This window comes from Struthio camelus, chromosome 1, assembly GCF_040807025.1.
Source record: "Struthio camelus isolate bStrCam1 chromosome 1, bStrCam1.hap1, whole genome shotgun sequence".
Lineage (NCBI taxonomy): Eukaryota > Metazoa > Chordata > Aves > Struthioniformes > Struthionidae > Struthio > Struthio camelus.
The window spans coordinates 135,080,230-135,106,101 of NC_090942.1; the positions used below are offsets into that span (position 1 = coordinate 135,080,230).

The 25,872-nt window shown below is 36.9% G+C and overlaps 1 protein-coding gene across 2 annotated transcripts in view; it reads right to left on the reverse strand.

Moving 5' to 3' along the window:
- Positions 1-6,086: 6,086 nt before the first annotated feature.
- Positions 6,087-25,872, reverse strand: part of PDK3 (pyruvate dehydrogenase kinase 3) — a 59,286-nt gene continuing 39,500 nt past the window's right edge. For both annotated transcript variants that reach the window (XM_068917414.1, XM_068917423.1), the window contains 7 exons: positions 25,615-25,704; positions 21,947-22,024; positions 19,620-19,696; positions 18,255-18,356; positions 17,931-18,041; positions 12,678-12,791; positions 6,087-11,557 (listed from right to left, as the gene is read on the reverse strand). In XM_068917414.1, the coding sequence (XP_068773515.1) occupies positions 11,414-11,557; positions 12,678-12,791; positions 17,931-18,041; positions 18,255-18,356; positions 19,620-19,696; positions 21,947-22,024; positions 25,615-25,704 (716 nt within the window). In that variant the 3' untranslated portion in view covers positions 6,087-11,413. The remainder of the gene's footprint in view (positions 11,558-12,677; positions 12,792-17,930; positions 18,042-18,254; positions 18,357-19,619; positions 19,697-21,946; positions 22,025-25,614; positions 25,705-25,872) is intronic.

A 25,872-nucleotide genomic window follows, 5' to 3' on the forward strand; every position in this document is an offset into this window, starting at 1 on the left:
CACTAAATTAAGTGGACTAAACTTATCAATAGAAAAACGTCCCGTATCTTAGTGATCCTTGCACTTAAGCATATGAAGGCAGAAACACTCAAAGGAGTGTCTCCATGCAGGAGTTTCAACCAGGCTGCATACGCAATTAAAGTCACACACGTATTTCAACCTCTACAAACAGCCTTATTACAATAAATTGTGGCCTCTTCAGCACACTGTGGATTTCTTAACCGTATTCTCTCTTTCTCTAACTATATTTCCCCACACACAAACCCTATTTTTCATTAAAATGAAAAAACTAAGTAATTGTGAACCACAAAGCCATCATCCACTTAGGACAAGTGGATTATTTACAACCTGCTCCTTACTACTGAAAAGCAACTAGGTTTTGAACACCAACAGGGTAGTACTGCTTTAACGTAATATAGGCCGTATAAGCCTCTACATTTTTCATATCAGAAGTAATGCATAGAAACAGGAGGAGGAGTTGCTTTACTATTTGTCCATGCTCAAGATATTTTGTATCCTCAGTTTAAAAGTTAACAAGTTTCATTTTTAATAGTCTTCTGAGTTGGTGGCAGTGAAGTGTATAATTAAATGCTAGGTGCTAAAATAAAATATGAAACTCTCTCTTAAATAGAAAATTTCTGTTGTCTTTTTCTTTGGTTATCTATTCTGTAAAAGAACACAAGGATATTTTAAATATTCACATTGTTCACATACAAGTAAAAACCTGCAAGGCATGTTCTGTATAAGAATTAACATGACTTTCCCCAAAATTAATTAGCTCCAAATTAAGCATTAATCCAAACACCACAGCAAATTTTGCTAATTTTTCTGGCACAGGTACTTTTTCTTCCAACATTCCCACAGCATAGACTCATATCAAATACTTGCATCGAGAACATGGAGACCCAACAGAAAAGACCAGCAAGTTCACTACCTGTAACTTTACAAGAAATATTGGACAAAAAAAAACCAAAAAAAAAACACGTCAGCAGGTCAAATACTTCCGCTTTGACACTTTTTGCCTTCCAGTTTCTGGGAATTCAAGTCAATTCATCACAAAGAATATATGGATAAACTAACATTAAATAGAATAACATATACAAGTTCAAAACTAAATAAAATGCAGCTAGTCATTACGTGAAAAGTGGCAGCATTACCATGCCATCAGCAGAACTGACTTCACCCATTAACTGAATGAAATAATACTTGCAGGAAAGTGCCCCAGATGATCTTTTGATTCTGCACCTGTTTTATTTAACTGCTCAACTGTTTAGCTGGAAACAAAAATTTAGAAATTGATCATATATTTGAGCACTGCCAGCTGTATCAAGCACCTTGATGAAATATATTTGTGTGTCATTAAAAAGTAGAAACTTAGTTCTCATATTATAAAGCACAATGTTCAGCATGTTGGAATACTTGCACCATAAATTGTACAAAGTAATAACGAGACAAAACATAGCCAGATATATGAGAATGAAACTCAGCTCTAACTTCTTTTTCACATCACTAGTGGTTGACAATATATTTGTGAAATACTTTGCAAAACCGGTAAGCTTGTAACATTATGATGCACAGCAGCACACCATTTTACTTAGCACATTATGTAGCAGGCCGTTTTCAAGCAGTAGTATATAATATTGAAAATGGACACTTTTTTTTTTTTTTAATACAGAAGAGAAACACTTTTGTTTCCCTGCTGATAAAACTTAACCTTTAGTTCACCAACATCTAGAGACCCAGGAATTGCCACACAACCAGGTCTGTCTGCATTATACAAGAAAAAATAGGTTTAAGTGAATACAAAAATCAATCATCTTTTAAGTGTTGGACCTCCACAGCCCCAAGTATCATATCAAGTATACTCTTATGAAGAGATTTATTACTGCAAAAATAAAGAGCAAAGCAAGAGAAAAGCAAGTTCCTTGCAGAAAGTATATCAAAAGACAAGCACAGCACAGGACAACCTCAAGCGTTATTAGAATTGCTCCTGTTTTAATGATCTAAGATCTCATTTACAGGAAGAAAGCTGGAATCGATTTTGAAAACCACAAACAAATTTTAATAATGCTGTCCAGTGAAAGCTCTGCAATACCAAAACACAGATCAATCTGTGACCTTGAAAGCTGGCAGAACTGAAGCTTGCTTCTGAGAAGTTTTTTTTAAATAAAAGCACTCACAAGCATCTATGCGTTCATTAATTCCAAGATGATGATTCACAATGACACTGATTAAGGAAGAAAGTCTTATTACAGCTTCCAAATCAAGTCTCCTAGTTGCATCAAGGGGAAACAAAGTGACATGCCTGTTACCTTTGGATTAGGAGAGAGAAAGGGGGATTGTTTGGGTGAAAGACATAAGAAAAATTTATCCAAAGCATTAGGTGCAAAACAGCTTTCAGATTGCTGTAATGAAATTTTTGAATGGGTGATGTTCTTAGCAAACAACGCCTGCTCTATTTCGATTGAGCCATTTAATTTTACTCTACCACTGGGGGAGATGATAAAAAAGGTTAAAGTATGAACAGCCTCAAAGACAAATTACAAATATAAACTAATCTGACAAACAATATAATTTTAATATTTTTCTATTAAGCTTACCTGTCAAGTTTTGTATGCCAACAACATTTGAAAACTTACTACTGCAAGATTTGTTTCCACTGAAAGCAACAAATTTAAGTATTGAATAATGATGAGTCAACAGCAGTCTAAAAAATACGTGAATTGTATAGCGAGAAACTGATCCTTTATCATAAACTGTTCTCCCACATAAGCCTGGGCCCTGGAGCCATAAATCTTAATTCTCCTCCTGCTGTAGCTAGTTACCTCCCACTCTACAGAGAGCTACGGTCAAATATTATGCAGCACATGCTGACAGATTTCACAATTTTGAGCTACTTAATTAATCACTTAACTCCTGTGAATATCTTATGTCAAAAGGTAAGCAGTGGGGGGAAAAAAAAAAATACAATACACAGATTTCTTCTCATCTCAAGTTGAGAAAGAAATTTTTCAACAGAAAGTAAACTGGGGCCTTGCTTATTACTTAAGGAGAAAGTTTGTGTTAGCCAAGTTGGGTCTCCAGGCCTTTTCCTGTCCTAGAATTGCTTGGTAAATGCCTCCCCCTTCCCCCCGCCCCAAATCTTCTTGGCTATGGTACAAACACCTATAAAACTCTACAGGAAGGTGAGGAAATTTCAAGGTAAAAGCTTAGGGTGTTGTTTGACAACAGACATTTCAACCATCTAGAATCATCCAAGAAATTTTAGCTTCGAGGAGATTCATATAGCAGCAAAGAAAACCCCCACATAACTAAACAAACAAACAAAAAAAAAAAAACAAGAGAAAGTGCTCACAAAAACAATTATATGCTTCCAGGAAAAGAACAGGACTAAAGAAACACATGGCGACAAACTGTGCTAATATATGAAGAATGATCAGGTACCAAAGTTTAAAATATTTTCCAGTAACAGTTCTCATGGTACCCTTAGTAATTCCCAAATGACTAACATTTTTCCAAGCAACCCATGGAATAAAGTTAGACATAACACATAAGTAGTTACCTTCATATAGAGTACTTCATTGGTAATACTGCTAACAGGAATTTTAAGAAAAACTCCAGCAGAAAACATAAACCTCTAGAGCCAATCCTTGTTCTGAACTATAATATCCCCCAAAAAATCTACTAAACCTGATGAATATAAGTTTGCCTGATCAGTAAAAGTATCCTGCTTCAAAAATATTCTGGTAGTTTTAAATTAGTTTTATTTTAAACAGGTAATTCTCAGATCCAACTTTTAAATTCTTCCCTCTCGTTCCAGCACATCTGAGGAAATCAGTTCCTGAACAACTGCATTAAACATACTATTTAATAACACAAAGCTTAAAGGGCTCTTCGGAACAATTGTTCTGCAGATGCAAATAATCTTTTCAGTATGTATTTCCATCATGAATTATCACTGGAGCCCTAAGTATTTTTGTACATACAGGTTCATTTAAAGCGATTTAAAGTATCCACCGCAACGAGGGTTCGGTTGTGAACCTTTACAGGAGTTTCTACTGTTTAAATGTCAGGAGACCGAGAATTTCTGAGAAGCAAGCATGATTTCAGGAGGTAATCCTGAATAATACTGAACACCAAAGGAAACGCCATACTCCACAGAAATACAAGCGGCCAAGACCACGGGCTTCAAATTTACTTGAAAGAAAGCATCACCACTGGCGAAACAGGTAGCTCAAACACTACCTCCAGCATTGTACAGAGTTTGGTCCCACTAACTCCAGCACATCTGCCAAGCAGCAGCATGAAGAGCTGTAAAGTTGCGCTGCTACCACAGTAACCACCATGATTCGGGGGCTTAGATTCTCCCGTCCAGTACTTGCATTGATGCCTTCAATCAATAAATTATTAAGCCTTGATCAACAGTAAAGGCCAAGCATAAAAAGAGCTGTTACGGAGCCTTGGTACTACCCATACCTTATGTATGCTGCAAACTGCACTAAAATTGTATCTAGACTATTCTGGTTTCTCTAGTCGTTTTGCTATGTAACTATACGGGATCTTTTTCCTTTGATTTCATTGCCAATGCTAACACCTTTTCTGCACATGAGTCTGTGTTCCCCCTAAACCAAGTATTTGGAGAAACATGAATGAAACTCATCTTTTGAAACAAACATTATTGTATATTTTCACATGGCTAAGCTCCCAGTAGCTAAATAAATTTAATTTATTTCAATATAATGCAGAGTCCCTTGAACTACAACTGTGCCTGGACTCCTCTATGAAAGGAGAAAGGAAAATTTGGGGTTCTTGCCAAGGTGGTTCTATTTTAGGTCGTTGCAGTCTAGGCCATTTCGTATCTAGAAATGGCAGTTTCTAGATAAGAAGCCTGAACTTTTCTTATCTCTACTAGTGTTCTCAGAAAGGACCAATGAAGGTTAGTTAAGGAGAGAGAGTAAAATAGAGTCACAAAATTAAGTCACTTAAGTTTCTGAGCTCAGACTACAATATAATAGAAATAAGTTTTATTCCAAAATATATTAGGGTACACATTCCCCATTACCACTTTTTTTTTTTTTTTTAAAGCTGCAAGCCTATAGAAGCCAGGGAACATATTTGTATAGAAAAAGGAATAAAGCAGAATAAATATTTGCAAAAATGATGGACCCAGAGCAATTTCTGCAGTGACATATTTTTCAAAAAGCCATTCTCCTACAAATGTGTTTGCATTTCCATTATTTTGTAGAAAGATACATCTTCACACTTACAATTAGCAAAAAAAAAAAAAACCAAAAAAAACTTGCTTCAAAATTCCTCTCAAATCAAGTACCGTCAATTTTGTTTTCTACAGAACTGCTGCTTTGTAAACGTTTTAATGTCAAGTTCTAGCATAACAGCAAAATCAAGAATTGTGAAGTACAGCAATGTTAGCATGTAAATTTACCTTTTTAAAAACAAATTACGTTTCACGCCACAAGCATCACTGAAAGTTAACTGAAGGGAGCTTCAGAGCGCAAGCGTGAGTCTTTCGTGAAAATAAGCATTTTCATAAGATCAAGACTCCTTAAAATTGTACTCATAAATCTCCTAGAGAGGAAGTAAAAGAGTCACATTGGACAGGAATAAAACATATTTATCAAAGGCACTGGGAGTTTTAAAGTCTTAAAATCTGCCTGGACATCTGATACAAAAGAGATCAGATTAAAGGCATCTGAGAATTCAGAGTACTGCAGTGTGGAAGTAATTACATCTACATTTAGTTCTAGAAATAAGTAAACAAAGAGGAAGTTAGCTTGAGATATTAAGGTTACATCTCTGCGGGGAGGAAGATGGGCTTGAAAACGCCCAAATGCAGGTTTCCAGAAAAGCAAAAAAAGAAAGTTTCAAATCACTTTATGACAGAACAGGCAAGCAGAACATTTCACATATTTAGTTTGTGGTTTCTAAAATTACTCTGAGCTCCAAACTGAAGCTCTCTGTGTGCCCCTCTTCGGGCATGTGCCTAAAGTTCAACCTGTGCTGCCAGATTACAAACTAAGCTCCATGGTGTGTGAAACTGATTCAGGCCCTTAAAGATGTCAACTGCGTAGTTTTTACATATTTTTATTTGACAGCAATGAAAAGAAAAAAGGACAGTAAGAGCATACACAAATTATGTACATGGTTACCAGACTAGAAACAATTCCAACACAAGTTACAGAAGACACAAAATAAAATTTAAAACATCACCAAGTAATCTCATGAACAATTAGGCTCCCCCTCCTCCATTAAAAAGTTCAGTTCATTCAAACCGGTAGTCTGAACGCTGTCACCTCAGAGGAACAGCAGCGTGAGATCTCCTTCCCTCTTGGATGCTACATACAATACAGACCAGCTCACCAGCGACTGGGGCTAGTATCATGCAGCTTCTGCTCAGTAGCCAACGCCAAGAGCAAATTCACTTGACTTTTACTGATAGAAACGCACATCATAAAACCCAATACGATTTGCACAAATTGAGCACTTTGTTCAGCAGAGAAGGCAAGCATGAAACGGCTAGCAGGTCTCTCACCTAAGGACAGCCCTTGCTAAATAAACCGCTGAAAGTACTAACAAACAGTGCACCATGAGGAAATTTGCACTGCCACTGCCCATCTTATAATATGATCTGTAAACAAGAGGGTATGAATTTTAAGGACTGTCAGTCTGGCACCTTTCAGCAGTATTCAGCTCAAAGGAAAAAAAATTTAATAAAGCATTTGATACGAGCTTGAAAACATCTGAATTATCACAATCAAATAAATCAATCCTACTGACACTACAAAAAATTTAATTAACAAACAAGTTTTATCTATGCCAATTTCTGAGACCTTTTAAGGCATAATACTGCATGTGAAGTATATGAACTCTAAATTTTCCTAGCTATTTTTAATTAGAAAGTTACTTTAGTTACATAAACCTTCATTTTTTAATTAACATCAACAGCTTGGGTCCTGATCCTGAAAGCAGATCCACTTAAGTGAGATTACTCTCCTAAGCAGTTACTTGTGCAAGTATTTCCAAGATTCAGCCCTGAAGTCACCACATAATGACTGTATTCCTCATTTGTGAATAAATTCATCTTTGCATTCAGTAATACACCATTTTGTCATCTGCCATCACGTTTTCTTAACTTCTGCTAAAACATGCTTAGATATATAACTCACCGGTAAGTGAATATGTCAAGAACAGGAGATGTAGAGCCATTAGAAACTACTGCATCTGTGCAGCAACCAAGGAAACATGCATACTAACTGAACATCTCACAATCAGACGTGGCTGTTGTCAAGAGAGAAATGTAACTAAAAATAAACATTTAGGCAGTTTTCTACAAAATGATTTATATCTGTCAAGACCACTTTGCACTCTACAGCACCTAGCATGTAAGGATCTAAAAGTGCTTATTAAGGGCAAGGGGATAAAATGTCTTCTATATCTACGAGGTCAAGATTTCACCCTAAACACTTAAGTTTGGGTTGAGGTGAATAGAATAGGAGATTGCACTACAGCGAGAAACGATCACTTTGTTCACTTTTTTTTTTTTTTTTGAGAAAGCGACAGCTGTTTCAGAGCAAACCAATTCTGCACACCACTGAGGACAATGAAAATTACGTTACGTAGTTAGAGCATCAGTGTAGCTTATACAGCCAAAAAGTAGCTTGAGTTTTGCAATACCACTAGAACGAATAGCCATATTCCTTAAACTTTTATGTCTAGGAATCTGCTTTAAACATCACCCAAGAGGTAGCACAAACTGCAGAAGGATAAAGACCTTCTCGGTACAATTCTAGATCATCACAGTCAAGTACAGAGGCACGGACTGTGAACCTGAGTTGTAAAACAACACTTGTGTAAGCCTTTCAATATTTTTTGAATAATTATTAGGAAGTGCTGACTCTGAAAGACCCTTTTTAGTCTTAAAGCAAAATCTAGAAGAAACAGGGAGCAGAAATATGTATAAGATTTGGAGAGGCTTCAGTATCTATTAGTATTAAACTACACAGGGCATTAATAATTATATTTAAGACAGATACACCAGAAAATGCACACCAGAAGAAAAAGCTAAACTATTCCGTTTACACTAAGACACACAAAGCGGTTGTAAATTCTCAGGAAGAATCAAGGAGCAAGCATCTCTTGCTCAGATTGTTTCTGTTAATCACTAAGCACAACAGATACAACGCATTTTCACTGAAAACATTTTTTTCTAATTACTGTGTCCTGTAACTCAAGACAAACAGGTTGCGATAACATTAGCAGGCCATACATCCAAAATCCATAACAAAGAAACACATTTTTGTATCATAAAAAGTTTTCAATTCACTGCCCCAAAATACTGAGAGAGTTGCAACAGATTCCAGTCAAAGCCAGAAGTGACCAAAAAAGAGAACAGAATCCGTAGTTAAACCAGTCAGATCAAAAAATGTATCCACCCTCATTTTTCAGGCATACCCATGGGAAAACTCTCTTCTACTCATAGGTCTGTTGCTGTTGGTTCCTAAGACAATTTTCAGATATCCCTGTGTAGGAACATGGCATGAGGACAATGAGTGAGGTACAATTTACAGCAGACCCGAGATTTCTATTAAAACACAGGATGTCTAGACAAGGCTGGAGAGAGAGAGTAAAGTTACTTCTTGCTCACACTCAGCAAAATTCCCAAGGACAGACCTTGAAAAATGGAAAGAAAAATGCATTTCTTGTGCTCTCTCTTCCTTTTCTGAACTGCTTGGTCATGCTCAGGGTTGTTGGAAATAGCTGCCATTTCAGGGGACTCGACTCTTCAAAGTACTAGAGCAGTTCCGTTAGTCCTGAAAGCCCAGTCAGTTGTTTTGGTGGAAAAAGTAGTGAAATGACTAACAATACAATATAATATCCTCTGCAGTATCTTCACTTCTCATTTATTGGTTTCCATGCTTAACATTCACTTAGTGTTCAATATCCCTGCATCCTTTCCATTCCTCCTCCTCTTTTTGTAAGGAGATGGTCAAAAAGAAGCACCAGGTGAGATTTTATTACTTCAAAAATATGACTTCTAACAAAAGCTAAACTTAAGCTTCTTAAACAAATGATCTTATTCTTTGGAACATTTTAGGTAAAGTTCCAGGAAAAACTGACCACACAACCAGAAAAATCATGAATTTCATGTTTCATCATGAACTTCCATTTTTAAGTAAGTTTTCCTCTATTATTTGTAGAAAGCTTGAATTCAAAGAACAGTAGGAAGTTGTGGTGAGGGCAGAAGTTAACTGACTAAATTTTAGTAGATGAGACTTTTAACTGATGTTTCAAGGCAAACCTATTACACTGATTTCTCCACAGCAGCATAGCTGTATCACTTGAATAGCAATTTGCCTACTCTGCAGCAGCGTCTGCAGTCATGGGAAATGCTCTGGAGGATATGCAAGGTACACCTTCCCTGTGCCATGTAAAGATCTCCTCGCTAGGGTTAAACAAGTGTGGCTGGGAAACAGAACAGGACGGTCTCATCAGCATGATCCCTCCTCCAGCCTGCTGACAGAAGGGGCTAAGGAGGGCACTGCTTACCAGCTAACAAGTCAGAAAGCCCTCAGCAGTCACTCTGGTATCTCTGTCTCCAGATAGTGCTGCAGCAGTCTGCATAGATGCATATGAGACGGTGCCCAAACAACTGGGTACTCCAACACCACTTAAGCAAGCAGTGTAGAGAAACCTCAAGCCCCACAAATGCCTGAACTATTCATGTACAAATTCTTGAACTGACCGCAACAGATGAGCGTAAGGGTTTGCAGGATAAGGACTTCAGCTTCTCAGAAATGGGGATATAAGAAACTTATTGCTCAAAACTCTCTGAAACCCTTTGATGAAATGTGCTATGTAAGTGCAAAGTACTATCATTAAAAAGATCTAGAAATTTCTCAGCTTTTCCCTGTTTACCTAACAGACCAGTTCTTTACAAAAATAAATATTCAGGAGGACAAAAGGGATAGTTCCTCCACAGTTCAAGCAAATAGGTTTCATTTTTCCTTGTTAAAATCTGCAGTATCTTTCAAAAAAATATCAAAACACCTAAGAGAAATTGAGGGTGCAGAGCTGCTTACAACTCATGTACCTTTATTCCCGTGGCTAGGATATCACCAGAACTTCTAACCTCATAAATTCTTCTGAAGAGCCATAAGATCAGAAACATTTTTTGGTAGAGACTTAGTGAAGTACAGTTTCCTAACACTCAACAGCAATGCTTACAACAAATTTCAGAGGATGTTAATTATTTAGGTTTTTCCTCTTTGATTTTTTTTTTTTTTTAATCTGGCATCATCTATCTTTTCTTTTCCCTCCCACACATCCAGTTTCAGATATTTAGACCAATGACACTTTCCAAAAGCTGGTGTACAACATCTTTATATACACTACAAATTCAAATTACCAGACTATTGTTAGACATTGAATATATAAATAACTTTGCAAACTATTTACAGGTTTTATACTAATCAGGTTCCAAGTGACCAACATTCTTAAGGCAAATTCATTTGTATGACTGGCTGTCTGGCCTCTCAGCATTTCTTTCCCTTCCCCTCATCCCCACCCCAAAAAACAACAGGCAATGAACATGAAATTTAATCCCCCCTCCCATATTGATGAGAATTCTTGAAAGCACGGAGAGATGATCAAACTGCTTATGATCTTTCCTCAGGACAAGGAAAAATGTTTACAAATGCATAATTAACGTGATTTATCATTTGGCATTCTTGTGCAAGTCAAGAAATTCATTAAGGTGCATACCAAGAAGTGAAAGTCACAATGCCTTTAAGAACATAATTTTTGTATGCACTTGACAAATGGATCTGGAAATTTGGGGAAAGCATCAGTTTAAAGCTGCACAACCCTTTTTAGAACTATGCATTTATAAGCTCATTAAGTATAAGATCAGAAGAGCTCAAAGGGATTTTCCGTAAGAGGTGACACTGTGCAATATCAAATGCAGCAAAGAGTGCATTTTCTAAGCATATGTTTAACTACACTAGAATTTTTCTCTTATGCCATATTGCTGTGTAAGATAGTTTTCATCATTAAAAGGGATTCTGCACATCTTGCCAATTCTTATACTGTAATAAAAATCGGCCATTTCAAATATAACATTGTAATCTTCAGTGCAATCACTGTGCAGTCCCTTCTGTCAACACATGACTGAACCAGCCAAGCATATTCTGGTAAAGCAGACAGAATTCACATACCAAACGCGCTTAGTGCCTTCCTTTAAGTCCCAATCATCACTTTGTTCTTACTATTTTTCAAAGAACTGATTAGGTCTTTGTTTGGAAGTAATTGGCTACTGTGGTTTGAAGGATTTTGGAACAAAGCAGAGACTTTATACTGAACGCAGAGGTCATCTCCAGGAGAGACAAAGGGTGCGAAATTATCGATTAGCTTTGTATTTAGAAGCATCCCTCGGTTCACTGCTAGGATTGCTCCAGTCATCTGCTTCAGGTGTGGTCTTGTAGTGTCGCCATGCTGACTTATTAAAAACAGGAAGTCTTTCAAATGATTCACTTGAAAGGGCCTGTGAAAAAGAGAAAAGCAATGGTAAGATATCATTTAGAAATACCAGCAGCACAAACATACTCTAGGGAGTTTTCGCGTTCTGACTTCTGTATTGAACAAATGCCTCAATTATCCAGGCGTTACATATCACAACACTGTTTTGAAAATACCTTGTCTATGTCCAGTCATTCCTAAAGAATTATAGTATAGTACAAGTTAAAATAAAATAACTTCTTAGAATATTTCCCTTGTTTCCAGGAAACGATGTCTACAAAGACATTAAGAAAAAAAAGTTTTGATCAAAAGTATTTTGGGGAGATTTGTCATCAATATAGGGCAGACAGCTATTTTACTTAGACAATCCAATGAACTTACCCAATAAACTTAGACTCCCTTAGACTATGTCAGAACACTAACACGTGGGGAAAGGGTTTAGATCGCTGGCATGCCTTTTCTCTCTGAGAAAGGCCATACCCAAGTTTTCCTCCACATATTCACACTTAGGATTAAACTCATCAGAAACGGAAGTTAGTGCAGGACTGCACAGCTTGCTCACTATACAGTGAGGCATACTGATAACAAAGTCAACAGCCTGTGCATGAGCTATGTATTTTTAAATTCCCTTGTGTAGTTCAAGCAGCTAGTTTTAAACTTAAACTTCTGAATAGCCGAGGATCTCCTGAGAAACAACAGCAGGATCAATTATCTACTGCACAGAGATCAAGAACTGCATAGAAAAAAAAATGTATTAGTCAGGAGTTATTCAATAGTCTTCTTTCAGTTTTGTTGTGGTGAAAGCTAGCAGAACCAAAAAGTATTAACTAAAATTCTCTCTCATCACACAAATATTCTTTGAAATTTCAGCACTTATGATGGATCAACAAAATGCAAAGATCCAACACTGGGGAATGAAAACACATTGGAAACTAATTAATATTAGCGCTGAGGTTAACATTTATAACCTGTTCTAAGGATTCTGCATATCTGATTTCAATACAATATAACAAAGATAACAATTACAAATTTGAAAACAAATTCAAGAGTGAAAAGAGAAAAAAAATCTAATTAGCAGAACACTTGCCTCTATAAACCACCAAATTACACAGAATTATTAGCTTATAGGAGGGTCAAATTTATACCTTCAAATAAATTACAGCATCTGAACCGACTCCTTCCATTGAGTAGAGTTTAAGGTCACCTTGAAAATATCTGGCATAAAGACGAGAAATTGGCAAGCCATAGCCAAATCCAGCCTACAAAAATATGAAAATAGAAGGAAAAATATGACGGAAAGTTTAAAAAATGCAACACATTACTGTAATTGCTTATAAAACTGAAGACAAAGATATCTACTTATTAGATTTGCCTCCAATTACCCTCCAAACTTTCCTTTACTCCTCCGCCTGCACCCTAAGATAGTATTCAGCCTTTTGAGTCATCTAGTTTTGTCTTGGATGAAATTTTTTAGCTTAAACATAGAAGAGGGAAAAATAAACACCACAAAAAAAACCAAACCTTTTTTTTTTAAGGAATAATTTGGTCATTTTTCATTTTCCCCAAGGAGGCAAGTAGTTGCCACACACAGTACACGCAGTCTCTCAATCAAAGCAAGCTGATACTTTCTATGGCTTCCTCATGATGATTACCATTGCTGTAATATTTCATTTTTTCTTTGCTGGTATCAAGTTCCTGAGAGCACATTTTCCTCCCCCGGTCCTGGGATTATTATTCTCAAAAGTCTCTACACTTAGGAGAACATACAAGAAAACAAGAAACAATAGCTTACTTCATCTAGGTCAGGCTACTATTTGAGTGATTGGCAATGCCATACTGCAAAGGAGTTCAGAAGACTACTGCAGAGAAAATTGACTTTGTTATCAATATGTAAAGCAATATTAAGCAAACAATCTTGGCTATTGCTTAGTCATCTAACAAAAGTCAGGATTCCACAGCACAGTGAATGATCTATTGAAGATTAAAAGCCTGTACAGACCGCACTATTTGTCAAAGCGCAAAAGACTTGACAGCTACAGATTTTAGATTTTAAAATACTGTTATGCATAACCATAGCTGCCAACAAGTCAAGGCTTCACACCTTTTCCAACCCTCTTGGGAGACAAAGTTATCATAACAAAAATAAAATAAAAAGCAAGCACCTCTCACTGCATCCGGCAAGTAAGATTTTCATCTACAAACCCTCTCTTTCAGACAAGTGGGTATTTGCTGAGAACCACTGTTTGATTATCCACTCGAATCAAACTCCCTGAACGATTCAGGACTGTCCAGAGCAATAAAGGAGGGCTTCCGAACATACAAGCATTTGAAAGTAAGGGTATGTAGGGCAACGGAGTAATAAAACTTTTCCGTAAGGATAGATTACGGAAAGAATTAGGCACTTAAAGCTTTCAGAAAAAACAATGAACTCATTCCAATATAATATTTCTATAAAGAAAAACGGAAAAGATACTGGGAGGGGCAAGGGTTCAGACAGAGTAAATGATTTTAGTGGAACTGATTCAACACTTGACTTCCCAGCAAGAATCAGGCACTGAATCTTAAAAACCAAACCCCATAGTGATCTACAAAATACTGCTAAGAACAAGGATGCGTGAGCATTACACACAGTTAATATGTGGTGTCACTTCATAAGTAACAAACCTATCCAAAACCCCTTGGAGGGGGAAAGGGGATATTAAACAACTTTGTACTACAATATCCATCACAAATTTTGTCACCTACAATCTGCACAGTATCTTTTGTCCTCCTTCCTTGTTTTTACAGAAGGCTAAATTTAGTGCTCTCAGATTGATTAGAGTTGCTCACACTGATGACTGTAATGGTTCATCAGAGCAAAAGGAGAAACAGAAATGGCAAGCATAATTGGAAACCGTTTGCCTTTTTGTACTCACACTGCTTGTTACCGTTATTAGTGTCCATTGCCACAGTCAAAACAGCTACTTAGATGCACTCTTGCAAAAAACAGCATACTCAAAAACTTAATTCTCCAAGACACTCATTCCAGTCACAGGCATCACTTTCACACATCTCTTTTCAAGACCAGATGTACCTCTTTGTGAATCTCTAAAGAGGGGAAGGTATCGTGACTGTCTTAGAAAGAACTTCTACAAAAAGGTTCCAAACACTTACTTGCTGCAAACGGGACAACAAATATTCTACTGAAATTACAAGTACACTAACTGCAAGGCAAATTGTAGCTAGTACATACCACCCAGGAAATGCTCAAGTTAAGGGCTATATCAAGCAAATCTTAAAACATGTTACACTTCCCTCTCCCCAGAATTATACTTCCTTAACAGACATTAATGAAATATACAGAAATTATAGACATATAAAGAAATTATGTCCAACTTTCATTTGCTTCCTTCTCCTATCTTTCTTCCAGGAGAATCTTTTTACAAACCATACTGGCCCACATAATTATTTTCCTCTTCCTCTTCCACACATTTCCCATCAGTTCCTTCTCTACATTGTCTTCAGGGTATTTCCCAAACCAGGTAATTGTTAGGAAATGCAAAGACAACAGATCTCAGATATAAGTACCTCATTAAGGTAAGATCTCTATTTTGCAAAATACAAGAAAATTAACACAAACTGATTACTAACGTAGGTCCATGCTTGATCCAGCGTACAGAATACAATCAATGACTGCACAACTGCCTTGAGAAGAGAAAGCTTTTTAGTGCCAATTTCTCATTTAATATTATAGTATGTATTATACAAAGGGGAAATTATGAAATGTGTTTGTTACTGGTGTTGACACATTTACTTAGACCTTAAACAACATTTCTCCCATTATAAGCAAACGCTTTCAACACAGACAGAATTGTTGAATTTCCCCCCTCATCCCCCCAAATCTAATTATCATTAAACATTACCACGTGCCTCTAATGATTCCATCGTGCATATAATGCTACAGATGAACCCGAGACCTGCTGGAATCTGAATGCTGCCATGGTAACAAAGTTTCTCAGCTGATTTTAAAAAATTTGCACTAATACTGAAAAATAATTTTCATCAATCACAGATCCCTCTCTTCCCAACCTCTAAGTCAATGAATGTTTCATAAACTAGAGAGGGGATCCTATAACAAGGGGAGGGAGTTAGAACAGGAAAATAAGTCTTTTTACACTGCACGACAGTTTAGTAAACAAACATATCTAAGTCAAGATACCTACCTATCTTCTAGAGCACTGTAATTCTTTCAAGTGTTTTGGTCTTTAGTACTGAGCAATTAAGAAGCCTTCCTTCTTTATGGACTTTAAAGATGATTCATTTATATGAAATCGTCCTGATGAAGGATTTTTATTTCTGGACTAACATACAAAGAATAGCATAATTGTTTTTATAACTGGATCTGGCCCATAGTATGTGTCAGGGCTCACTGTGAAAGTCCCTTTTGCTCTTAGCGGAAAAATATGCCATAAACTCCCAGTTCTTGTTTTTCTTTTCCCTTCTGAACGCACATGTATAACAACAGAGCTTAACAACTCTTCTCAACATTCAGCGACCTACAGGCAGCAGAAAGTTTTAAAAGAGGCAGAAGCTGTCACGTTCACAAGAGAGGGGATACTTTATAGGTCTGACTACAAAGACATATGGGCTGAAGAGGAAAATGAAGCCTGAAGACAGGGTAGGTTAGAAGAAAACTACATATAAATGCCACAGAATCAAAGTAAGCAGTCTTAAAGATTACAAAATAAACAGAGGAATACACTGCTAAAGGAAAGCAAAGGAAAAAACAAAAAAAAACACCCAGAACAATCTTAATTGAAGACATTTTACAATCAGAGTGCCACAAAGGCAGAGACATTCTAACAGTGAACGTAACTGGTAATCAAGATACAAGGTTTTTTTTTTTTTTTTTTCCCTCCACCAAGAAATAATAACTTTCAGGAAACCTTTGTAAGCTGATAAAGGAAACTGCTGGCCAAAAGTGAGGTAGAATAAAGGCAGATTATGAATCAAGAAAGATTCTACTATTCCTGACCTGAAGAACAAACTTTGTATTTGAATTAACGACTGTTCCACACCACTCATCCCATGCAAGATGATGTTCTATGAAAAAGGCACAGTATTGCCTGAAATACTCGTTACTAACGTTTTGTGGAATTAGGAAGTTAGAAGGATTAATGTCAGGTCAGTGGGTTTCACACCTACTGCAGCGTCAAACACTGGTGAAAATAATGCAATACGCTTACACTCCACACTGCCAAAACTGTGGACTAATATAGTACCATAAAGACTCTCTGCTAAAAATGTAAAAGGAAACTGTTTTTACTCTGTACCACTTTGAGAAGATTTCAAGCTTAAATTCACTTTCAGGTATTTTATATCAGAAATAGCCATATACTCTGCACTACATTTTATTAGCTGCCTGAAGTCTCTTCATCCACAGAACTATCAGAAAAGAAGATCACATAAGAACATATCACATAAGAATGTATTTAAACACGGAGAGCAAATTGCTTAAAGAATGCACTTTTTCTTGGCATGCCTGAAGATAAGGGATCGGATCACAAGCAATACAGAGTAAAGATGAGAGAAAAGCAAGAACACAGTATCACTACTGATTCACTTACTGAATGACAGACAAATGGAACAGTTTATACACACAAAGTGGAACAAGTTTATATCACCGTTAACACAAAGACTCAATAGATAAAGCTTAATAAAACAAACCCACCACCAAAACCCCCATACTTGCTAAAAAAATCAGAGTATACAATGCTGAAGCAGTTCCTTACTTAGAGGAAGCTATGATGAGGCTTTTTTGTTTTCTAGGTCTGACACATCTCAAAAGGGAGTATCATGTGAGATACCTCCAACTGAACAGGAATACATCAAATGTGATCCTATCACACATGCGTTTGGGGATTTTTTTTTTTAAAATATGTTTACACACCATCTATAAAAGTCATTTTCAAAGTTTAGTATAGATGCATGTATTATCAGGAAGTGTCTCTCAACTGCTGTAATACTTACAGTGCGGTTCACCTCTTCAATAAATATTTAATCTAGTAAACTTAGGTAAACAGTAACTTACACACCAAGTAGCAGCTCATTAGGTTATTCACCTTTTCAGTAACAAAGCACTAAGAAATCCTGTCCATCAACCTGTGAAAATGTTGTTCTTATGAAGATGAGCTTCCTTCCAAGAATATGATGTCCATGACAAAGAAAAGCAATTCTCTACTCCAAAGACTAAGAGGCGATAGCAGACTGCATTTTCCCCTGATATGTTATACCTGTACAAAGTTACTAACAATAGCAATTTCTTCAATGGAAAAACTGATCCAGTTGGTTGCAGTGAAAGGAAAGGCATGACTAGAGTAGTGTCAAGGGATACTTAAATATGTATTACAGTCGCTTACCAAAGGCACAGCTCTCGTTGGCTCCAAACTAGGCCTGGGTGCTGTAGAGTACATGTAGTTAAACAACCTGTCTATTTTTCTTAAAGGTACGCCTCCACCTTGATCACTTATCTAGGAAACGAAAAGTTAAAGTGCTAAACATCATGTTCTGAAAAAAACAGTGCAAAACACAAGAAGCATTATCTAAATGACTTAAGAAAAATTCACGAATATGAAATAAATGCCAGAATACACACAGTACTTAACTTTGGAATAATGACTTGTAATATGAAAAGGCATTAACAGGTTCACAAGTTGTATAAGAACTTATTTTTAGGCATTTACCTTAATAGATAGATCTTCTTTCCCCAAAGTGACTAAGGTTTTGATTGATGGATAGCCTTCTCTCTTACCTTCATGCAGTTCCACTGTAGCTCTCATTGAGTTCTGAAGATAAAAGAAGAAAACAGCGTCTTGGATTCTGATAAATGTAGCTTCTGACGTTACCATATATACTTTTTGTGACAACTTACAACTTGCATATGTTTTGTGGACTCTAGATGCCTTGTCCTACATTTCTATGCAAGATAGAAAAGGACACATTTAAAACAAATTGAAGGAGCGCTTTCAGGCAAATCAGCTGCCCAATTAGACTTTTACATCAGAACTCTATCATACATACTCTTCTCTACTTGACAGAAAGCCAGAGAACATAAAGCAGGAAAAAATTTTCTCCTTGCGAAATCCAGCAATTATTAAATAAGACAACATCCTTGCCCTCCACCTTCCAGAACACCAATACTGATGCTCACCACAGAGCAATAGCTTTTATTTTATTGATCTGAGTCACAAAACCGTTACGTTACAGTCCATTATTCTGACTGTATTCTTTTTAATTAAGTTTCCACTGCCAGTCCATCACAGATGTAACATTACTTACAGCTACAATTTAATTTTCATACAGTTTCGTGACTTGTACCAAAGCACACCTACAATCAGTCTTCAAATCCTCTTCTCTGGCCTAGAGCTAACTTTACAAATAACAAGGCAGGGGATGACTAAAATCAATGTCCTCAACAGATGTCAAAAATCAACACCAAAATATATTATTTACGAGAAGATTCTCTCTGACCAAATACATTGTTTTTTCTTGGATTGCTAGTAGGTTCAATTGCACCACCTAGAGACCACCTGTCTTATTCCAAAAACATGCCATTCCTGCAACAGCTCTCCCACGTTCCATTTTCACTGTTGTTCAAACAACTCAGAAAGCAAACAAAAACAGAACAAAACATACCATTTACATTGTTCAACAGACACAGACTGCTTTCACCATAAACAGAAGACACTGATCCTACCCAGTCCTCAAACTGGCAATAAAGCAGCAAGCTGGTGAAAATTATAAGGCTTTATAATGTATCATCACTGCCAAATTAGATTGTTTATACTTGCTTTAAATTGATCAGCTGCAAAAGTGCAAAAGGAGAAATTGGAAAAAACACAGAAACATTTCTAAAGTATACAAGGGCATCATCATACAGGGTCCTGTGCCTAGCTTTCACTACAATTTCAAACAATCTTCACTGGGTTAAGACTACGCTTAAAGAAAGGAAATCTGAAAGAACACTTAAGAGGAACCAAAAAGAATTTTAATTACAACTGTAATGTAAGTTCACCAACCCTTTCCAAATATTAAAAAGTGCTACCTACCTTGAATAATTCAAATAGCATATGAAACAGATGAGATGGTACATAGACTACTTGAATGGGCTTGTTTGGAGCTTTAGCTATAAAAAAAAAAAAAAAAAAAGACACCAAACAATCCCTTGCAGTAATTCTATTTACAGCAACAGTATGAAACTATAGACAATTACGTCTAATTTTCCAAGCGTAAAACATGCTGCATGAAGTGAAAACACAAATTTCAGTTACAGGCATCACCTGAAATGACACATTCTGATGATGATTTTTAAAGTCATCCATGTGAGCAGACTGTGTTTAGATATGAAACATCACTAAGCAGTGGTTAGTACTGACAGTGTTATTTATGATACTTTAAAAATTATTAACTCTATCTAGTGTTTATTTTTTTAAAAACACATGCAATACTTAAGCATAACACAGACTGGACAAAAAACGGTTCTTAAACTAAAAAAATTGTTTAAATATTCTAAAAGCAAATGCACACATTATTTTCCCTTAAGGAAAGCATGCAAAATGAAAGGCATTTTTATAAATCTTCAAAACATATTTCAAAAAGTATCATCATTCCCTTCTTCCAAATCATAACTGAGTTGTTCTTGTCCACTGCTGACCTTCTTATCAACATTTCAGTAGCGTGTGGCATAACTCTGCGTACTAGAGAGTTAATACATTCAGCAGTTACATTTAATACATTCAGTGACAGTTTTGGTGCTGAAGATGCTGTCGTCCCTGAACATTCAAATTTCCACTAGCATTAAGTTATACAGTCATAGCTCGTCAGACTCAGCAGCAGTTCCACACTGAAGAAACTCTAAAGTCTCTAAATTTCTGCTTCCTAACCTGCAGGAGGGTAAAAATATGCCCGCAGAAAGGGGCCAGACTATTTCATTTCGTTGGCCCCAAGGGCTGAAAATCCCAGTTATTACTTTAAGAGACACACAGAGGGTATATAAAAACTCTTGTAATTTCTCTAAGATCTGGTGAAAACTCCTAGAAATAGATGATCAAAACAATGTTCTGTGTAATTATTTGCACAGCAACCTGCTGTTTTACTGATTTTGTCCCACATACTGATTTTGTACTGATTTTTGCTTATGCATCAACAAGTCCACAGCAGTACACAATATACATGCCTCTTCTGTAATGACAAGGACTGATCTGTACTCATTTGAGGAGCACAGTACATGCAGAAAATAGGTTATTTTCAGTCTTGTGAGGTAATCGGAAAAGTTCCTTTCCTCATGTTGATATTTAGTAAGTATGACGGAAACAAGTTATCCTTCCCCTCCTCTCCTTTTTTGATGAGATCGTGATCCTTCATCATCTTGGGACGATGAAATTTGCTCCACCATTGGATCTTTGGGCCTTGTCTTCAAATGAATCCTGTACTGAACGCTCTGCTGCGTCACTTAGTACCTTGTGATAATCTAACCCTAATATCAAACAGTTGGTTTTGAGTGGAGGGAAGGCTGGGTTTTTTGATTTTGGGAGAGGGAGGTGGTAGTAATGCACCAACGTTGGCAAAAGAAGTATTCCTACAATGGTGAATTCTGCTTTGAGCTACGTGTGTTCCCATATATCATTCCTTCTATTTAGAATTTATTTTCAATTTCTGAGACTTTTGTAATCCTTTTCCTTTTTCTGCTGAAGTCTGGAAACCTTGTGTTTGGACAGTTGCCCAAAGTTTGTGAGAATCACTTACGATAATTTATTTTGTAACTTAAATAAATAAATAAAATCTACTTTTACTATTTCATCAGTACAAATGGGGAACAAAATGATCAGTCAACAGACTGGCAACAACTAACTCAGTTTGGTATCATCCAATTTTCTTCTTGACAATCAACTAGAAAAAGATTTTCATGTGAAAAGTTTATGTATAAGACTCCATGCATAGACTATGGGGGCGGAGGGGAAGACTGTTCCACATTTGCCACCTTGCGCAGAAGAGCTAACCGTCTTGACCCACGGACTAAGAGTGGAATTTATAAGCATATTTCAAAATGAAACATAGTTCAGGCCTATTAAAAGATTAGTAGAAGGCAAGCCTGTTTCTTTTCCAGTAAGTAGAATTCTGAACCACCTTCACGTGAGAGTCAATTCAGCAGATGGCACTCTGAATGCAGCATCATGAATTAAGTAAACACGCCAGTGATAAACTAAGATTCAGGTGCCCATGTAGATAAAGTATGAGAGGAGGAAAAGGAACCCTGCACAGAGGACTGCAGGGTTTCAATTAGAACTTACAATTAAACAAACAAAGCTGGAAAACATGTGAGAAGTGTTTTTTTCTGAAATATATCACTTCAGAATTAAATGAATTTCACAATTACCATTGAATTCTTCAACTTCCAGATCTGGTGCAACCAGATAGTACTGCTCACATAACATCTTAGCTGTTTCATAAGCATCTAAAAAACACGAGAACAGAACACTGAACGATGAAAATCAGTTAAGACAGACTAGCAACATTTATCCTGCATCTGAAAGGCCACAAGCAGAACACTCATTTTGGCATTGGTTTACAAACGTGAAACTGGTATCAATTTTAATCCTTTTTTATCTGTATGGTCATAGCCCATTGTCAAGAACGGGCATATTCTTTTTAAAGCTTTATGAACAAAAGCAGATTACTGGAGACAAGCTATTTTTGTCTTTGCTCAGGGCTGGAAAACCAGACAAGGGATCTAATAATAGGTTAACCATAATATCTGCTTATTTATTATGTCCCAATCACAATTTAGTATTTGTACCTCCCATTTCAAATATAAGAGGATGAGAAAGGACGATATGGACAATCACAAGTTCAATTTTTCCAAATATCATGTGTTTATGATACTTTGTTTTTAAAGTTTTTTTGGGGAGAAAAGCTGAAATTTTTTTTTTTTTTTAAGATTCTTCATTCTTTCCCACAGAACCAAAAAAAAAAAACCCAGTCCAAATCAAGCATTATCTATTGTTGAGGTACAGCAAGTTCAAGCTGTGCTCTTGTCTGAATGACTTCTGAATGATTCTTAATATTCACTCTCTCCTTTGCAAAAACATTTCAGAAAAAAAGCAGCAGTTTTTAGCTCAATGAGGAGAAGCTACAGACTCAAACCCGTTCCAGCTATGCTGCTTAAGCTACCTTAATGAAAGTGGTTCAAGCAACTGAATTTTTCCTCACAGTTATGGGTTAAAAGCAAGCACATTAACAGATGTGGCAGTTCTGCAGACTAGCAGTAATTTGCTAAGGTATCGCAACAATTTCAGTTGAACACCACCTATATATATATCTCTTTTCTCCTGTCCAAAGTGACACTACAAAATAAAACAGTCACTGCTAAGAGTCACAGCTATGTGACAGGCACAAGGACAGTAAATTCACTGGCACCCAGAAAGGACTGGTTATTTGCCTATAACTGTTCTCCTTCAAGATGTGTTGCCTACAGACATATCTATGAATATGTCCTGTTATATGGAAAACTTTCTACCGGTTGTTCTGACATCTGCAAGGCTGGACATATTACACAAGGCTGTCAGAGACGCTGCTTGAACTCTAGTAACACGGAACTAATCAACACTGGGAATGTTCTCATAGAGACTCTCTAGAGAGTCTCATAAAATCAGCTATCCAGGAGGAATTCCTTTTGTCAAGACGGTTAACTCCAAAAACCTCCTAAAAGGGCCCCGTCATTAGCACTACAAAACATGCCCTAGGGAAAAGATCAAAACCCCATTTAACATCAAAGCTACGTGGAGAACCTCACCCTGGAGTAAACATAACTGGGCATGGAGGCAAGATGCTGGAATATCTACACTTATGCAGCACTCTCAGATCACCTCAGAACTTCTAATGGCCTTGGGAGTGATCATCTGCTTTAGAAAAAAGGGGCATAAGGAACACAGCCACAAGCTTGACTCAGTCATCAGAAGCTGAAGATGGTAATGTAGCAATTACAACCATTAAGGCCATCCACATGGAGAAAGGAATATGCTAGCATATTTCAAAGAGTTTCCACATCACAGAAGTGGAAATCAGATGTGGATCCATCCAGGGGGCAGAAGTTGGATTCCTTATGGTGGAAGCCTCAAAGCTTCTGAAAAGCCTATCAGTGATAGGCTAGGAATAAACCAAAAGCCCTCCATATATGGATGTAGAGCAAACACAGCCACTACATGAACCTGAGAGAACAAAGGCACTCTGAATAAACATGTACATATTCAACTTGGGGAGGCTAAACCTCTTTCAAGAGGTAGCCACCCTAAAGCCTTTCCTCTTGAGATGAACAGGAAAGCCCCTCATGATCCACCTCTGGGCAAAAAGTGTTTTTGCCCAGACACAAAAAAAGAGCGCAAAGCCAACTCTAAAAGTCAACTCTGTCTTTGGCAAAGGCCTAAGACTGTAAAAGAGACTAGTGTCAAAAGGCTCAAAGCATTCCTCATGTTGCGGCAGGAGGTAAACAGCAAGAGAGTGCATGGTGTCAGTACATCTAAAACTCAGTTCCAGGAACAAGCCTGGAGCTGCTCTAAGGACAAAAATAAGCTTATTGCAAGACAGTCAGTGAGAGATCTAGAGACCCACCTCAGGCAGCTAGAGAGAATCCTTAGTAGAGTTGCCTTGAAGTGAAGCTCTTTTAAACCATTTCTTTCACCCTTGAAGGGCATACAGAACTCGTTGCTACTACACAGACGTCAACTTTGGCACTATAAAGTCTGACAAATTGCTCCGAGTGTCACCTGTGCACCAGAACATTTTGGAATGCAAATTAACCCTTCCATCAACACTAAAAGGAAATGACCCTAATTGCCTTGACTAGATAAGCTCTGTCTTTAAGGTCATTTCATTTCTTTGAAAGGTGACACTGGACACACTGTTCATGATGCCCTCATCTGTTTACAGATATTTCTATAGATGCAGATCTCTTTCAGCTATCGGCTTAAGAAACGGACTGAGCACCTTCTGACACTATGCACTCCTCTGTAAGGTAGATGGAAATTATGAATTTGATGATGAAAATGAATTCAAACATTGCTATTGGAAGGAATATTAACATAAACAACAAATCTGCAGCAGGTTTGAAAAAAGCCAAAGGGCTGGAAACTAAGAAGTCCCAATAATAGCAAAAAGCGTCTACACTACAAAATAAGCTATCATGCAGGTCAAATTCTGCCATAAGAGTGTTCGCTCTTGCTTTACCAAAAGCTGAGAGAAAGCAAGGAGGAGAAAAATTTTTTCCCCTCTCGTAACTGCACAAACAGCAGCGAAGGCTAGAGTGCGATTCACTCCTACAGTAAAAGCTATTTGTAGATAGATATACCTAGAACGTGAATCTTCAAACGAGTTCTTGAAGGGGACAACATTGCCTCATGCACATCTACTAACACTCTGTAAGCATATGAACATTCATAACATTAAGTAAGCAGATTTCAAATGAGCAGGTGTCAGATTATTCAGATACATACATGTCTTCTGTACCGAGAACAGATTGTGATATATTCAGATGCACACAGTCAGGCTACATGATGAAATGTGGTGTTTCATTAAAATATCCATACACCTGAGGACATTTAATAACTCGGGCCTTTAAGGAAAATCAGAAAATTGCCTTTATTCTTAATTTTCTTTAGTACCAATATTAAATAAAAAAGCAGTACCCGAGAACTTGCCCCAAGTATTCTGGAGGAGAAAACACTTAAGATTTAACAAAACATTAAAATACTTAGTCTGATACTTAAGGAGGACAGATTAAAGTTATAAAAAATTAATTTGTCTTCCCAGTTCTGTTAGTACACTGTTAAGTTTCAACCTTCTCAATTATGAGATTAGAAAATCTCAATAAACTCATGAGCTTATTTGAAAGTGACGGAAGATCTTTCATTTATTCTTTTCTTCAGTTTATTAAGTGGACATAAATTTTCAGTCTTTCATATCTGAATAATAAGTGTATGAATATTCTAAGTTCGGGGGGGGGGGGGGGGGAAGAGTCAATCAACAAAAATATAAGCTTGATCTCCTTACCTTTAACCACTTCAGCCACATTACAATTAGGATCAATACTTCCAATATGTTTGGGATGAGCAGGATTAATGTCTCCTCCAAAAAGAAGTGCTAAAAGGAAAAAGAAACGGCAATAAATTGCCTATTACACTTGAAGCAGTGCAGAAGACTTAAATCAGGTGACATATGAAACTTACTGGATAGTACATCATTTTGTAAAAAGATATTCTTCCAAACTCCCAAAATCCTTGTTTTAGGAAGACTGGTTACCTCCTTCCT